Here is an 18,625-nt window from a genome sequence, read left to right as displayed (position 1 = left end):
TACCTACCCATATGCAATTCCTGCTACAGTACACTTCTTAAATTGCATGACATTGCACGTCAGGGTACCCGTCTTGTCAGAAAATATGTATTTGACCTAAATGAATGATAAAATCCATTATACATCAACATTCAGCAGTTAGTGACATGTCTAGTACAAGTCATGACTATCAACATATGAAATATTTTTACCTGTTCTGCAATTTTCACAGCTTATAGAAAAAAAGCCAACAACAAAGTCAATACATAAACATGGCAGATACACAGCCTTCATACCCAATTCCAAAAGAATCAACCAACTGAGATGTCAGGAAACTTAAGCCTTCTTCAGTGCACAGTGGTGTAATTAACCATCCCTCTACATTAACTCTACATTTTGTTGAAGTGCAAGAAACTTGTGAAGACCAATGACTATTTGCCAGTAAAACATTGAACACTGGACAGAAAGCAATATGCTAAGAAAAGTATCCATATGCATTTACAAACTGATCTTTTTGACATAGAAATATCTTCTTAAAGCCAAAATGTTAGTAAAAGCACAACAGTTCAGAAATGCCAAATTACAGGAAAAGGAGAAATACATTCCTTTCTACCTATTCTACATCTTCTATTCCCCTGGCATTATAAACCTTTCTGTTCCAAAAACTACTAGGTAGAACACTTTAAAATACAAAGCTGAAATACATGAACCTGTGATATTTTTAAGTTTTGTTTAAACCTAATATTATGAAAAAAGTTAATATTTGAAGAAATTAGGTCGTCTGTGAGGAACCAAAAGTTCTACGAGTCACCGGCAAACTTCAATTCATTAAAATTTACTTCTAATTTAAAAAAAAATCCAAGGATTTTTAATTAGGAATTAACTAACAGTATACCTAGGACTAATAAAGCTATGTATTAGTAAAAATGTTTCTGAGGAACTATGCCTTAGTAAAATCAGCAGTAATAAGGAATCTTTCTGTGTCAGATTTATGCTGCAAATTGTATTTTTTTTTTTTTTTGTGTGTGTGTGTGTGTGTGGGCACAATAGGAAAGTGGGAATTGCAGCTAAAAAAAGTCAACATTTTTTCCCTTCACCAAAGTTTTGCCTTTCTTAAAACCTGAAGATCTCTTGGGGGAAATCTCTTCATTACATGTGCAACCCTCATGTACTTCAAAGAAGAAACCTGCTCTTTTTAGTAGAGTCCTTTGGTCCCTGTACAAAAATCTGCTTAAATTAAGAATCTGTCGAAAAATGAAAGTGGAGATCCCAAGAAGCCTGACTAGCTCTTGATGGTGAAGGAGAATTTGCTGAGAATCCTAAGAAATGAAGACAAAAACTACTGAAGTCAAAAGGAAAGAATGTGTCTTGGAATGTGAATAACAAAATAGCTGCAGAGATAGAAAAAACAGGCAGTGTAAAATGAAACAGAAGGAAAGCTAAGATTCAACAAAGACTCTTCCCCACTAGAGGAGCTTGTACTCCCCTTCACAGCCAGGAAAATAACAAAATTTTCTGCACATACATATTAAACCCAAGAGGCAAAGGCTCGTACTCCTCTATGTAGACCAGTCATAGAACATGTTAACTTTCAAGCAGTTTTTCCAAAAGGCACATATTAGTCCCTAGGACTGCTTTACTATATGGCTAAATCTGTGCTATTGGTTTTGGAAAGCTAAAGACAAATTGTACATGCCCATGCAATAAAGAGTTAGTTATGAGAACTTCTAGGTTAGGAAATGCAAGAACATGCATAGTTGTGTTCGTAATACAATTCAGTTAAATGAGCATGTAATTTATTTCCCACAGCCAGAGCTGCTCACCACCAGTGTACCAGAAAGCTCAGCATGTTTTTAAAGCCAGACTGCAAATACAACTGTGTGAAAGAGCAAATACCATGCGTAGTTCTTCTAGAAGCACACCCTCTGCCCCAGGCACTTATTTGTACTAAGTCATACTTCCTAATTATGAGCAACATATAACAAGTGAAAAGTCAAACTGATTTTACAGTATTAAAAGAGAACTCCAAAGCACAAAGAATTAAGCCCAAATTTCCAGGGATTAAGTCCAAATTCAGGCCCCATTCCATTAATGGCTTCCAGACTTTCATGGCAAGAAAAGAGGACATGTATAGAACTGATTCAACTCTAAGATACTTGCCATCACTTCTGAGGAATGCAGAGAATGTGAAAAAAAATAATGACATACTGAAGACACACATTATCATAAATTTATATACTGAGACTAAATTTTACACCACAGACAACCTTAATGCTCAAAATTCCTTTGATTTTGTAACTTTATTGATGTTCTTCAATCTTCTGTGATTACCTCATGCACATTGATACAGAGATTGTTCATGTAATACTGGTTTTAATTGATACTGCAAAGTACTTTAAAAATATCTGACAAAACAAAGATAATAGAAATAAAAAAATACTAATGCAAGAGTACATTTTTTAAAGTAAATTCTCACATGAATAATTTCAATACAGAGTTGGAATCAGTAATTCTTTTATCTACCTGTCCAAGTTCTTCATTGAGATTAGAAGTACGAGCCATTGCAGCAGTGTCTGTAGGCTCATAGTGCATGTCTATGTCCTAGAAATAAAAATAAGTACATATATTTAAAAACCAGTCTTCCAGAACTTCTCACTAAAGGCCTAGCACATAAACAAAACAGTTAAGTGTAGAAGAAAAGACCACACATGAATAGATCTACCTAAGATTATTTCAACATGGGAAGCTACAAACACTATCAGATCACTTCCAAGAGTCCCCAGAAGAAGTAAGATTTTCTCATGGGTGATTTTGCTCAGATTATTTCTAGTGAACAACATATTGAAAAACTGCTGACCCACACATTTAAAATGACATCAGCAACAAGCAGAAATGACTCTTAGGGAGAAGTGAGTCTTACCTACTTCTATTGTATGCACAACCAGTCATTTTTAAATAGCAAGATAAATATATCTTGAGATAAAAACATGAAGATAAATTTGAGAGTACACAATAAATGTAAGATACAATTCATATGGTGCGAGTTCTTTTTCTCTTACTTGTTAAATAAACATCAGAGTTTGTTTTTAAATACAGTAAAAGATTAAACATTGTCAAACATGGTAACAGTGCAACAGATTGCAGACTACCGACTTCTCCATACAAATATAATCTACACAGAGAGAAATATTACTTAAAATGAATTTCCAGAGTCCCAGACTGGGATAAATTAAAGGCAACTAATCCCTCATAATGAGAAACTGGGGCAGGAAGAGAAGTTAAAACTGCTTTTCTGATTTCTTGTATAAACAGTGGCAATCTAGACATTCAAGATGGGTCTTTGTTGAATATTTATTTTAAAATAAAGAAAATTAAGGAAGAATTTCACTGCATTCTCCAATTTGTGAAGTTTGTTTTACAGCACAAGAAAAAACCCCTCAAGAAATCGAAACCAGTTGACTGCTCACAAAAGTATTTAACTTTTAAAAGAAAGCAAATGATTCACCTGCTACTTCACATGCATTCTTATTTATATCTCCATAATATATCTCACACATACAAATCTATTTCACACATTTGATCAAGGAATCAAAGTGTTCAGAATGCTATGATAAATTTACATTTGGAAAAAAATGGAAAAACTGAAGGCATGTTTACATGGCTTTAAGGAAAACAGCTCACTCCCACTCAGAGTAAACCCTTCATTTTCCCCACTAATTCATTCAGAAAAAAAAGAAAAGAAAGGATTTCAAAATGATTTTTTATATATTTCATAAGGGATAACACTAGCAGACACTGCCTTTGTACAATGAACCCCACTCCATTAAACTAGGGTTGTGCTCAGAGAAAAGAAGCAAAAAAAAAAAGCAAAATGCCAAAGTCTGGAAAGAAAATATGAAACTGGACAAAACTCCCCAACACTGCAAAACACATTCTTCTGATCATTCTGAATGAAACTGATACCTGAATACCAATAATGAGAAAGTAAAAAGCAGAAAACCAGTGTCAAGAGACTGAAATGTTATAGTTCATGGCTTAAACCTTGATGTGAAAAGCTGCAGCGCCAAAGCCCACCTTGAATGGGCCCCCTGAATGAAACCTTGGACTGTGAGTTAAGCCCCATGAGAGAACTTGAGATAAGATAAAAGGACACTTTTGTTCAGTCATCTTAGGTCTGTGGAAAAACAGATAAGGCTGGGAGAGCATCCACAGGAGGGCCAAGCCCAGCAGCTGTCCTGAAAATCATCCCTCCCTAGCTTTGAGCTGGGGGAAGCCACAGCTCCCAATCTTATCTCCTGCTGCCAAGTTTGCACAGACTCCTTCCCAGCCAAGGGTGGAGGAGGAGGAGAGCCTTGAGGGTGTGGTGCAGCCTCTGGCCAGAGGTAGTGAACACCCATCCTCCGTCCCACAAACTGGCTCAGCTGTAAAACAACCCCCCACCACCTCAGGAAAGCCACATCCACAGGACATTCATGTGAGGGGCAACCCAGGGGGTTCACAATCATCAAAAACCCTAAAGTGCTCCCCAGACTCATTCCTGAGACCTTGCCTCAGAGCACTGCATGGGATGCAAAATGATGCAACTGATCCAGAGTCTTGCCAGAGATAGTGTCAAACTTGCCCTGGACGTTTCCACATGGCCCAAACCAGGCTGGTTAATAAAATATTGAATTCTATGCCTATCAGAGGGGGACCCTCACCACCAAGAAGACCAGATGGAGAGGACCAATGACACGTTGCTGGGACCCACAGAGGGGTGATATATTTCTATTTAATCTGTCTCTCTCACTCCTCCTGTCTGTCCTCCTCCCCCCCCACCATTTCTATTTCCTTCTTTCTAATTTATTGTTAAATAAAATGTATCAATTTTTTTGGCATCAACATTTAAACTTGTTTGGCTTTAACCACATTTTGGGGAATATTTGAACTTAAAGTTTCTATCTGCAATCCACAGAAAGCTCACTTTTCTCCTCTACAATTAGTGAGTGGATCATAACAAACATGCTCCAAAAATCAATCTGGTGCAGCTATAAGCACACTAAATGAAAGAATTTATTATCTCCTGAGAGATAATAAATATTATTATTATAAATAATATTATCTCCACTAATAATAAATAAACAGCATTTAGAAAAAGTCTGAAAAAATGTATACATAGACAAGCAATTCATCATTTCACTTCCTAGTGAACCACTTAATTTTAGAAATCAATATTATAAAAATAATATTTACCCAATTTATGAAATATGCCTGGATAAATTTAACAACTTCAAGTGTAACCAACAAGCTGATTGGAATAAGATTATTGAAGAGAATGATAAAAGTCAAGAAATTCAATCCAAAGTTGCTTGCTCCACCATCTGCCAAAAAACAAAGTAATCAAATAAATATTTGAGACTGTAGTTAGAAGTATATATATGTATTGTACTCAAAATATTGCATTAACAGCTGATTTTTATTAAAGTGTTCTAAGAAGAATCTTTGGAATTAATTACAGTACCACTTGCCTATGGATAAGACCTTCCTCAGAGTTAAGGATCTCAGTTATAACAACGAAGTTCAAATTCAGCAATCTTTGCAATCATCTACAATTTCTGAAGAGCAAATTTACCAGCCATTTCCTCTTTTTCTACACTTTAAGATCAGAATCTGGGAATATCTATATAAGCAACCAAGTTCTAAATTCAAAGTATTATAGTTTAATATTTTTAAAGGGGAAAGATACAGTGGAATGAATTTTTTCTCCATCCACTTTTACACAATCATATAGTCTCCCTCAACAGAGCAATATGCTTTGAGAGAGGTAAATTCACACCCCATGAAAGGAAGATATGAAATTAGAGAGTTTAATGAACGTTCTAAACAACTGGAAATGTGAATATTAGCATATAAAACAAGTAGTTTCATACTCCTTTTTCCTTTAAAGTTTTAAGTTTTTCTTTTAAAAGTAACTCTAGCAGTAGCACCTCAGAGAGGATGAGAATGGGAAACTCTGCTGTGCAGTACAGCAAAAGGGTAAAAGATGGAGCCTGCCTAGCTGTATTTAAGGCATCTCAAAGAAAATCAGCCTCAGAAAGGTTTCACTGTCTGTGCAATGTAGATTTGGTTATTACTATAAGATCCAGGTAAGAAGGTTTTGGAGACTTTCATTAATATCAATTCCAACAGCAAATGATGTACTTGCCTAAAAGATCAGGGAACTAAAAAATTAAATAACTAAGAGGAAAGGGGGATAGAATGCATTTACACAGTGTCTTACATACCTGGTATCAGAACAACTATATGCTGAATACAGCCTTAAGGGACATACCTTACAAAACCCAAAACAATTTCATTTAATCATGGGACATACATCAGAAAATAAACTGACATGGATACTCGGTTTAGAACACACAACCCAAAATATCAATGGACACTATTTCATATTTCTTTTTTCAGGAATAACAACTTATGAACTGCTTCACTACTGTTGCTAACCACATATGAGCCACCATGTTCTTAAAACTTTTATATTTTCCAGAAAAGAAAAAAAAAATTCACAGATGAAGCACATCTAATGCCCTTCTTTGATATTACCTAAAATTGTCAACATTCTATGAACTAGTTCACTTTTTCTTACCTCACTAGGAAAACATGAAAGTTAAGTTTCTTAATTAATAAATAATAAAGTTTCTTTCTCAGCATCGAAAAGAAGGGAAGCTAAGTTCATCATAAATGCAGACACAGAAACTTCAGGAGTGCCTTCAAATCAGAACTTCAAGATTTTTCTTTAAGAACTTACCAAAACCCCCTCTTTGCTGACTACATTCAGAAGCCTTGTACTCAGGAGCTTTGTTTTAGTTCTGGTTCTGCCTAATTAAAAAGGACCCTAAGAAATTCTGAAAACATGAATAAAGGACTGCAAAGTATATTCTTGAAAACTTCTTTTAAATCCTGTTTCCTCACAGAGGGTCAGACTCTGTCAGTATATTGTATGCTGCTGTGAAGGCCTGTGCAACATCACACTGCCCTACATCTACCTTACCTACAGCTGCCCAGTATAATATGTTAAAAGAGACCTGTGGTGTCTCTTTTATCTTCTTTAGGAGGAGTCTATTAAGTTCTGACATTGATTAGTTAAAGCCCTGTAAAAATTATAAAGCCACAGCATCAGTTCCTAAGACAAATACAAAAATTCAGAAAAGTCCCTGCAGCTTGAAATGTAATCTATTAGTAACACCTCAAAGAGGTTTCAGACTGATGTCTAGGAAGCTGACTGTTTATGCCAGTGGAATGCTGATGCAGACCTTGCTGAGCTGCAGATATGGAATGCCTGAAAAAAGTAGAGACCATCAAATCATCTCGCCCTTTCTGAATTTAGGAAGAGCTCAGATGGCAAAGCAAGGCAAATTTTATACTTGCTGTGATATACCTAGCTTAATGACTTTAGTCAACCAACAAAGAAGAGAGATTGACCAAAAAACCACACTGTGCAAGGGAAGGTAACTATCCTCCTTTCCAAATATTAAAGGCAACCAAATACTAAAATATTAATATAATATTTTAGATCTTACAGTTTAGATCAAGATACCAGTCTCTTCCAGTATGCCTTCGGTTCCATATAGCTGAACCAATAGAGCAGATCAAAGACATGGCAATAAGGATGCAGAACAAAATCAAAATCTGAATATTTGTAATTCGTTCCACATTAGACATTTTAAGAGGTGGACTTGTTGAATTCTGCAAAAGACAAAAAACAACAGTGGTTATTAAATATCAGATGAGGTAACATGGTTCTTGCTTTTCAAATTATGTGTTACTGTATCCTTTCCTAAATATTCTCCCAAATACATCATCACCAAAAATGCCCTCTTTTACTTAAAAAAACCCAAAACCCAGCAGCTTATAAATCTATGAATTGGAGCTTTAGAATTGTGACACAAGAAGTTTAAACAATCACACAGAACACTGGTAACGCCAATAGTTAACAGTAAACATTAAAAATGAATGGGAAAACACCTTGTCAGTGCAATAGAAGACAGCTGCTAATACAGACACACTTTTTCAAGTAACTATTTTACAAATCAGAAAAGCAATAAATAATGCATGAATGACCAATCTGAAATTATTTTTTCTCAACAAGTGCATCTCAATTCTGATACTTCAAAACACATTAGGCAAAGTAATTTCAGTCTCTTCCCTCCTCATTTTGTTTTCTGACAAGAATGATTATCTTTGTACTGGAAAGAAAGCCCCACAACAGGACAGTTTTAGGAGCTGTCAAAAATAAAATCTACAAACTATGATAACAGAACTTGCTAATAAGGAGTTGTCAAAGCACAAGTTACATGATAAAAACAATGAATATGCTTACGAGTGGAAAAACTTCTTTGGGACTAAGTGACTAAAATAACAAGAAATTTCTTTATTTTTATTGCTTTTAATTGATATGAAAGGGGCTCTATTACTGACATTTTAGTACTGTATTGAACCAAGCTTTGTTTCTGTACCATGGAATGGTAAATTAAGATAATGAAACAGGTTGGACAAAATCCAAGGGACAAACCTGCATAAGTTTTGTGTCATGTCCAGTATAGACAACTATCCCGTGAACCCACTGAGTATTTCTCAACTGAGCTCCTCGTAGAAGAATCTGATCAGATCCCAATGGAACAGTACTAGAAGTAAGAAGTTTTACATTTTAACCAGTCAGTATCATTGAATATTAATGATTAAATGTAATCAACATTTGATAAAACTAATTTATCAAAATGTACATGATTATTGTTAATAGGTTAGGAACCTAATTTTCACATTAAATTTTTTGGGAGTTTTGACAGAGAAAACTTGAGAGATAAAGAACCAGGCCAAAAATCTAAGGTTACAAAAATATTACTTACCATCTAATTTTTATTATGGACTACTAATTTTGATATGGTACTACTAACCAAGCATACTGAAAGTAAAAATATCTAATTCTCTTGTGATTTATGGTTATCAATTTTTCTCCTAAATGATCTCTTACAAAATTTATTTTCAAAGCAATTTTCAGATGAAATAATTTTGTGAACTCTTAACTTAGCCTACTTTTCTAATGAAATAACCATCCTTTATGAACACAGTCACTTAACATTCACAATAATATTTTATGCACCTTCTTTAAACTGCAAAATCAGGTATAATTTGTTCTGTTATTATTTTAAAACTATGTATAGTTCAGGAGCAACACACCCTCAAAAGACATGGGAAACATTTAATTGTCTTAAATTCAGACACTGTCTTTATACGTATAATGTATGTCAAGTTTTTCTTAAAATACAAAAATTTTAGATAATTATTACTCTTTTCTATGGATAAACATGCCCTGACTTGGTACTTTTCTTTCTATAAATACCAGCTGGCAGATCACACCTGTCAAAAGTGTTTGGAATTCTTACCTAAAACTACTTTCTCTACTTGTTTGAAAGCAATGCATTATTAAGATCACAAGTTAACTGATTAGGGACAGCAGCTGTATCTCTGATACATAAAATACAAAGCATCTGAGAAAGTCATTATATTAGTAACATTTTGGGTAGCCCAAAGAGTATAGTCAGGGTATGGAAAGCCCAGATCTGTCAGGTGTCACGCGACAAATACTCAACATTGTGATCACGCTCTGCTCTAATAAAGTGATGGCTTGACAGAGGTTTCAAGTGTCTTATTTCCCAGCCTCAGCCTTCTTAAAACTGATTCAACACATCTCATTTCTCTAGCATTTAACATAACCACTGACTGTCACCAACATGCCTGGGTTGTATTCAGTAAAGGATGTTCTCAGTGGGGGAAGCTGCTTTTAGAATGCCTTCCTGGCAGAGGGTACATTAGGAGCTAGTAATTTCTGAGACACATGTGAAAACTTATACAACAAATTGTTTCTGTTAACAGGTATACTTCACTCTTATCCAAAATATAAGAATGTATTCAGGAAAACATATACTTTAGGCCTGGATAACCAGATTTTGACCTTGTTTTGCACAATCTCCTTACCACTCACCAAGCCACTGTCTAGTCATAGGTTCATATAAACCAGGCTACAGAACTTTTCTCTTTTCTCTAGCTAATTGTCTTCATGGACTGAAACCAAGCTGACATGCTTCTGTATACCCATAATAAAGAACTGCACACTTTGGGGATAAGGGTTAGTTCACTCAAAGGCTGAGGACAGCCAGAAAACATTTTTCTCTTGTAGTTCACAGATTTAGGCAAAAGGCAAAACACCTGTAATGGTGTTCTGTCTCCTTGAATACTGGATATCCAAAAGAAAAAAAAGAAAACCTTTTTTTTTTTTTTTTTTAATTCCTCTCCAATGAAGGGCAAAAGAAAAGACTGAAAAGGTCAACAAAATAAAACATTTATGGCACTCCAGTGACTTAAATTAAGTGAAAGAAGAGGGAGACACATTTTCAGTATCCTCTAACTCTATTGTTTTTGCAAATATGTTAAGATGGTAATGAATAAAGTGTAAATCACAACTGCTGGACCTACATGATGTGGTAGGAAGGTCTAAACATATGGACAAATAAATATCATTTAGATGAATTTGCACTCCCTCTATAACGGGCAGAAAAAACCCAGATCCCTGATTTTTCAGGTTGAAGTAAGGCCAAGATACAAAGAGTTACTTACCTGTAATTCTTCTTCACTGAAGGTAAATATTATATTAGAGCCACACTTCTGGAACTATCCTACTGCACAGAACTATAGGCAAAATATTTCAAAACATAAGGTCTCAAATGAAAAATCTCTTGACCAGCAGATGGCGGCCTCTTACACATGCTTGAGGCATAACAGCCATCAGCACATACAATATTTATCTTTAAATAAAATTTTAAAAATTAAATTATTAGATTAGAAAGGAAAGTATGTTTTTCCTTCTAGCCAGGGAGGAAGAATGAATGTGTGGATCTGCTGTAACTATTACCTTCAGAGAAGAATTAGAGATAAATGTTTTTCTAGTCTTAATGACAAGCACAGTGGAATTGTAATACATCCACACTCTTGAGACTAAAAAATCCCTGAATGCATCTGTAAGAAATCAGTAAATAAAAAACGGAATATGAAGTGAAAAAAAAAAGGAGGTATTTAGTAATTAGTACTGTATGTATCAGTCTAAAACCACAAATATGGACAATATTGGATATGGAGAAATAAATACCTACGAAATAAATAAGAAATACTGTAAATCTTTGGGAATGAAGGATCCAGCTATTTTGGATCTCGCAATTAATCTTCTGTGAATTCAGAGAGGACCCTGACTATCAGGATTTCGTAAGCATTTCAGTATTTTAAGAATTTTTTAAGCAGTTGTACAAGCATGTGTGTTGTAAGTGCACATTTTCTATTTTTAAAGGAACATACTTTCATAAAACTAAGATATTAAACATTTTTCAGCTACCAGATTAGAAGAATTTGAGGTATATTGCAATAGTCTCTGTTCCACTCCACACTTCGACAAACAAAAGAAAAGAACAATTAAAAAAATAAAAATGACAAGAAATTATTTCTATTCAGCTCCTGTAACAAATGACATGCCTAAGAAGTGAATTACTAGGTACATATTCCAGGACTGTCAGAATTTGATTAGCAGTCTCTCCTATTATTAAGTTTTTATCCTTCTAGTTTTTCAAAAGAGTAAAGTCTAGCAGACAATACATAAAAGAAGATTTACTATTCAATTTTTATTTCAGTAGTTTAACACATAGCTGTCTACTGCATGGACTGAATCTCCCAAGGTCTTCTTTCTGGTATTTACATACCCATGCCCATCCAGTCTGATGTTTCCAACAAAGTCATAGAGATGTCGGTTTGGGCTCTCACACTCAATTCTGCCAGAGAGTTGCATCAAGCTTTCTGTGTCCTTGATGTCTGATGTTAGTGGCAAACCCTGTAAACAAAATTCATTTGTCATGACATTAAAAAACACTATCCAATAACAAATTTACATATAAACCTAATAGCAAGACCAAAAAACAAGCATCCCTATGGGAGCAAAATGGACCAGCTACACTTTGCTGTTGCTACAGTGAAAAAGTCACCTTGGCATCTGAAAATACCATGACCAAGACAGGGTCATAATCCATCACAGAGCTCAGCAAGAATGTCCCTGCATAGCGACAGTGCACTCAGTCAAAATCTGCTATTCCCCACCTGTCCCTGAAGGACAATACTGGCCCCATCAGCTGCTTTCTGCAGGGCTTCTGCCCCATCATCTGTTCTCTAGAAACAAAGCCAATACCCAAACCACTTATGTTTCTACCTATTCTCCCGAAGAAAAATCCTAAAACAAAGAACAAAGAATGACTTCAGAGTAAGCACTCACTCCTCCACTTTTATGATGCCAACAATCCATAGCTTTTTATTCAAACCACTAAAAATTCAGTCTTCTAGAACATCCATCAATGTGATAAAATGTTTTTATAAGCATTAATAGGAAAAAATAATATTAGCAATATTCCAAAAAATGAAATTCCTACCTGTCGAATTTTTAAGTTTGTCTCACCATCTAAGTTAGATGTTTCAATGTAGCACATGGCTTGTGGTTCACTATTAAGAGAAAAAAAGTCCTGAATTCAAAATTATAATGGCAGAATCCATAAACTTCCTGTAATCTTGTAATACTTATTTATGCAAACAGGTTTGTCTTATCAAATCTTCAAAACCAGAATAATTTACAGCCAAATGTATAAAAACTAACAGTACTTTACATTTTCAGAGAAGTTTGCCAAAGCCCATTTTCTTAAAGGAAACATTGATAAAATCACCATACACAGCCAAATTGTTCTATCTTTACACATGAGATTATAACATAGGCACAGCTCAGTGCATTTGTAGTGCTTACTAGAGCAGGTAGCAGGAGTTTAGGACAGAAACAAGACAGAAAGACAGTTTTGATTCTGAAAAGGATCAATTAAGTCATAAAAACCTGTAAAAAAAGAAAAAAGGTTTACTCTCTACACCACTTTAATGCTTCTAGTGTTTTCTTTCATTCTAGCATGAAATTCGAGCATCAATTGTTTTTAAAATTTTATTAATGGAAAAGTGGCTACAGATAAGTTACTTGAATTATTTGCAGAATAAGTAGATTATTTTAACACAATTTTGTAAAGTACAAGCTTTAAAATGTGAAAAATTATAATAAGGTACATTCAGGCTACTGTTTCATTCTTGGCGAACTTCTCTAAAAATATAAATAAGTTTTATTTAGCCTGCTTGGATGGAACCACCTGTGAAAGACATTTTCAAAATCCTTGTATTTTTATTAGTTAACAATAAAAACCAAACAGTATTTTTGTAAAGCACTTTTAAAACAAACTAAGGCAGCAAAGGCATTTCAAGTGAGACACATGCTTAATTGCAAGAACTGTAGCAGATTACAGTGACCTCCAAAGTGAGTTACTGTTAGATCAAGGCAGGCCCATTGATTGTTTAGGGAAAAAACAAACGGTGGTAAGAGTGCAGACAATAGCATAAAGCTGACATGTCTAAGAAACATGCAGTTTGTCACAATACACAAGAACAATGCTGCTTTTGCCACCACATGCAGCAGAGATTGTGCAACATCCAAGTTTGTGCAGAGGGTCCTCTACCAGTCCTACCAATGTTAAACTATATTCTTTGCTGAAAACAGCAAGTTGGTAGCAACATGTATATTCCGCTTAAACATATATTTAACCTGGTGTTTAACTGTGTTTATTCAATGACAACTTGTTTGATAAAATTTCATGGGGGTGGTGTTAAAACCAAGAGGAGTGAAACAATTTTAACTTCTTGAAGTGTTATTGCGTATTTTCACTTTAATGATCTATATTTGATAAAAGAACCCTTTCTAATTTTGTAAGTATGTAGGTTTTGTTGGGGAAAGGTGAATGGCAAAGCAAAGATTATCAACATGGCAGTGTTATTTTTATTTGGTATATGAGGACCCACATACACATATCCTGTGCAACTACTTTATTCTAACCTTGAAGACAGACTGATGAGATCAGCTGGGAGATGTTCCCCATTGGTCACTTTCACTACTTCCCCTACTGCCACCTACACATCCCAGTTTGAAATGATTAGAACAGAAAAATAAGTGACAGGGAAAAAAAAAACAACAAAACAAAACAAATGAACAAAGACAAAAAGACAGAGTTTGAAATTATTATTCAAACAATACATGTTAATTAAAATGTCTGATGACAATTTTTTCAAAATCTATTTTAATCAGGTCAGAAAGAAAAGAGCTAGAACACTTTAATTTTTACTCAAGTGGTTTATTTTACTGTAAGGCACAAACTTTAAGCTGCAGAACACACTGACATCGTATGTAAACATAAAAAAGTGTTATGCTTATTTCTCAACTCACCAAGTTTCCAGCCACCCCATACATCAATTAAGAAAATAAATGCCACAACAACCAATTTTTCAACAGCTTTTCTGAAGAGCCAGGTAACAAGCACCTTTTCTATGCAGACATGCTGAAAATTATTTTGTATTTTTTCCAGTTTTGCAAATTTCAGTGTACACTGAACTAGCAAGAACCATACAGATTTAAATCTCAGAGGTTTATGTACTTCACTGTAAGAGATTACAGTTTCGTAAAATAATTAAGATCCTCTTTTTGTTCAGAAGCTGCTATTGCTGGTAAAAAAAATCCAGTATTATTAGTTTGAATTAAAATCAGGCCCACAGACTCACATTGCTTTTGGAACCTAAAATGTAGCTGGGCATCAATGAAGACCTGAAAGCAAAATTGATGAGAGTCTTCCAGAAGAAACATGGCCACATGGAGATGAGAGATGGAGGAGAGCACGTGCCAGTATGCAGGCAGAATTAGAGGTCATGTAGTAGTACAGAGCTCTCTCCTGGAAGCAAGGCTGGAAGAGGATCCTAGTAATTTAACCAGGGAAGATGTTTTAGCTGGAAGAAATGCCTGAACTGGGCCTAGAAAAGCAATTGTGATTCAAAGAGTCCCCACTGCAAACTGGATCCTAGACGAAAAGCTGACAGGAAAATTCAACGTGAGTAATAGTTGGACACACATAGTGGGTCACACACAGTGTGTTCTAATAAGGGTACTAAAGGGGGGTTAAACAAAGGGGAAACAGTCCTGACCAAGTCCAGTAGCAGCTAACTGTTATTTTCACTGTCAACTCATGATACAAGATTCCTTTAGGGGTACAAGGACTGCAAAGTAGGCTTTTCAGGCAGTTGGTATTTTCCTGTGTGTCAGCCACAACTGTGATGCAATGTCCTCCAAATCTGAAAGGGCAAAACTCTGAAGACATCTCAGAATAGACTCAAATTTAGGGGATTACTCAGGAAGATTATGAAGAAGCTCCTCTGAGAGGATGTAATCTCTTCCACTGCAAGACACAATGGTTACCATGACAGAAGCTATTACCAGGCCAATAGAAAAAGTGTCCTTGCTGCTTGGTGTATTGCCTGCAAAGTTCTTGCTGGTGAAGCAAGAAGATCTTGGTGGACAATTTGTAAATGCTTCTCAATGTACCAAAGTAAAAAGTTTACAGAGGACACTCAACACAAGCTAAGTTATGAATTACTCTTGCACTGAAGACAGACTGAGGGAAATTTGCAGTATTTTCTGGGAACTACTTTCCACTTGATAATGATTTATTAGAAGTGTTTTAGAAATAGTTGCACTTAATTTTGAGATATAATGGAAGACAGAGAAACAATACTACTCTATATCACAGCCTGTCAACAGAAATGCATAGAATCCTAACTTTATTATTTGTAGGAATGAGTAGATTAATTAACTTCAGTGGGGTCATAGAGGGTTTATACCTAAATCATTGTCATACACATTACACTTCTGTTTGTGCCAGGAAAAAAAAATTACAATACATTCACATTTAGGTAAAATCCATTAGAAAGGATTCTTAGAATATATTGTCTGTTGACCTGATCAAATAGATGTTGAAAAACGTGCATCTCCCACTTAAGATGTGGAATTCTTAAATAAAACTGTCCAAGGAAATGATGATAAACAATCTCTGATTGTCCATGTAAAAAGGGTCACAGCACGACATGCTAAAAATTAAGTCTTGCTTCCAACTAATGAAATTAATCATAATATATATATATATATTAGATAATAAAGTGAGTGTTCAGACAGTACTAATTTGATGATTCACCTCTTATGTTCACTTTTTTCCCTGATTCAATTATCAAACTGGAGACTATATAATTTAGAAACCATTTCTGTTCCCTGCAATACATCAATTTTGATTTACTTATGGGATGAAATTTGTTGGGTACATATCAAAAAGCCAACATGGCTAAATATGGCAGTTGAGGTCCAATTTTTAGAAAGAGAACCAGCCTTTTTTGTATTATATCCAACAATAAAATTAGCATACAACATTTTTCTTAGGAGTAAATTGAATTCCAGTGTAATTTCAAAATTCTAATTGTCACAGTTTAAAAAAAACCCCATTGCTTTAAATGATAAATGACCAAATGAACACCAAACTACACTTCAGAACAGCAGCACTTTTGTTTATTCTTTATTTCCTTGGAGCAATCACAAATAAATAAATAAATGCAGGGTAGAGAAACCAGCCTCTACACTATAAGTATCAGTGGGCATCTCTACCTTGATGAGAGCAGTACAGTGTCAGCAGGTATATACTCTTTGCCTTTTATTATAACTATATCTCCAACATCTACCTGAAAGAAAACTGGGAATTGGTTAATGGTCTCAAACAAAATGTATTATACCCTTGTTTTAAGCACATTAAATATTTACCTGCTGAATTTGCTAGCAAGATTGTTAGAAACTCACACACTTAGAGAAGTTAGATTGTACAGCCGAAGTTCTGTCAAAAGTTACTGCAACTTTTTGGAAATCTAATCTTTAAGAAGTCTAATTAGCTAAATAAACCTTATCTTTAATAGCCTTCTCTATGCAGTTCTTTAATTTTGCTGGTTTTGTAAAATACTTTACTGAAAGATTGAAGTTGAGTTAAAGAAGAAATTAATCTCACCTAAGACCACAGTTTTCTTGCATAACACTATATCCTTGCTTCTTCAAAGGCATAAGCCAATTTCATCTGAACCTTGCCCCCAAATTACGGTGGGTCAAATTTTCTTCAAGTTTTCAGGTATAACATTTAGTTCTTGAAAGATACCTTTAAGAGTCCCTTCCTAACCACTGCATATACGCCTTTAAAAGTTCTCATGATTTAAGGTGATGAAGTTCAACAAATACAGGAAGTAACTAGTTTCCATAAAGAAGTTTCTGCCTTGGCAAACCACATTATACTAAGGAAGTGAGTCATTTTGCCACAGCCATCATATTATTCAGCTTATTTCCACTGACCTTGACCAGCTTGAACTCATGCCATCAAAACTGACTTGACTTTAAAGTACATTTTGAGAGACAAATACCAACAAAGAAAAAAAAATACAAGAGATTATACATTTCCCATGATACCAGTTATTATTTATCATTAAAAATTACATGGAGAAATAAAACAAATATTAAATATGTTTTATGCTATAAAAGTGACCAATAAAGACACACACCTTTTCCCAGTGGACAATCTCCCAGGCACCATTTCGTAGTACTAAAAGAAAAGGAAAAAAATAAAGACTTTTCCAGTTGTACAATCTAATTGCAGTATACAGGCATGTGCTAGATTTCTTATGAAAAGCCATACAGACACATCTCATTTACACAATATTTTAAAGCATGCCTTGTTTCTATGAATTCGGATCAAGCATTTCAAACATATAGCACACATTCTTAATAATAGTTTTTGTGCCATTGAATCTTATTACAAAGTCAATGAGAACATTTTACAGGGCTTGAGAAACAAATAAATCTGATATAGATTTTATGATAATGTGTTTTCCAAAATAAATCAGTAATTAGAATAAAAAAGTTCTGAAGATAAAAAGTTTTGAAATTATTGGGGTGGTGAGAGGAATATATTCAATATTCATCCAAAGTGCCAGGAGGCTTACTATAGTTTATCTCTTCTGCTGTTATTGGCATATCAGAGAACTTAAGGATCAGTGCAGTCACCTCCTCCACAAATATCCTGAAAATACCCCATGCTATTTAGAGTAGTATTTAGTATAGTTTTTCCCTGGTAGTAACAATTAATATTGCAACCACATTCTACTATTCTAGTTTTACGTGTTACTATTATGATACAAAAAACCATGCTTTGCTGCCAGTTACTTCAAAGATTGTATTTTCAGAGAATAATAAAGGCAATGGTTTTTTAGCCCCACTTACTGAAGATGGATGTGGAAAAAAAAAAAAAAAAGAAACATGTTGCTATGTATCAATAGATAACTTCAGGGGTTCTCCCTTTCACTGTGTTTTCCAGGTTTCAAACCATCAGGAAGCTTCAGTTCCGAATCAGGACCAAATTCTTACACAAGAGCATGCTGACTTCAAACAAGTGGATCAAAATCTGGGGTTACACATGGCCTTTACATTTAAGTCTTGGAGGTTATGTCCTGACTGACTCCTCTTCTTGTGTATCAAAACGATATTTGCAACCATTACTTAACCTGCTTAGTAAGTCTTCCCCTTCCTTCCCCCAAATTTATTAGTATTGATATGCTCAGGGCAATGGTAGATGGGGCAGACTCCCTTTCTGACAGC

The 18,625-nt window shown here is 34.8% G+C and overlaps 1 protein-coding gene across 6 annotated transcripts in view; it reads right to left on the bottom strand.

The window, feature by feature from the left end:
• Positions 1-18,625, bottom strand: part of ATP8A1 (ATPase phospholipid transporting 8A1) — a 95,828-nt gene that overhangs the window by 61,490 nt on the left and 15,713 nt on the right. For 2 of the 6 annotated variants that reach the window (XM_030239043.2, XM_030239047.2), the window contains exons 6-14: positions 17,533-17,573; positions 16,601-16,674; positions 12,474-12,543; positions 11,757-11,884; positions 8,525-8,636; positions 7,533-7,698; positions 5,212-5,339; positions 2,503-2,580; positions 8-96 (exon numbers count right to left, since the gene is read on the bottom strand). In XM_030239043.2, the coding sequence (XP_030094903.1) occupies positions 8-96; positions 2,503-2,580; positions 5,212-5,339; positions 7,533-7,698; positions 8,525-8,636; positions 11,757-11,884; positions 12,474-12,543; positions 16,601-16,674; positions 17,533-17,573 (886 nt within the window). Of the gene's footprint in view, positions 1-7; positions 97-2,502; positions 2,581-5,211; positions 5,340-7,532; positions 7,699-8,524; positions 8,637-11,756; positions 11,885-12,473; positions 12,564-13,960; positions 14,035-16,600; positions 16,675-17,532; positions 17,574-18,625 lie in introns of those variants that run through there. The other 4 variants (XM_030239045.2, XM_050973639.1, XM_050973638.1 and 1 more) reach the window with 4 other exon arrangements.

This window comes from Serinus canaria, chromosome 4, assembly GCF_022539315.1.
Source record: "Serinus canaria isolate serCan28SL12 chromosome 4, serCan2020, whole genome shotgun sequence".
NCBI classification, from domain to species: domain Eukaryota; kingdom Metazoa; phylum Chordata; class Aves; order Passeriformes; family Fringillidae; genus Serinus; species Serinus canaria.
The sequence above is the reverse complement of the archived record's forward strand: the minus strand, read 5'-3'. Positions and strand labels throughout refer to the sequence as shown.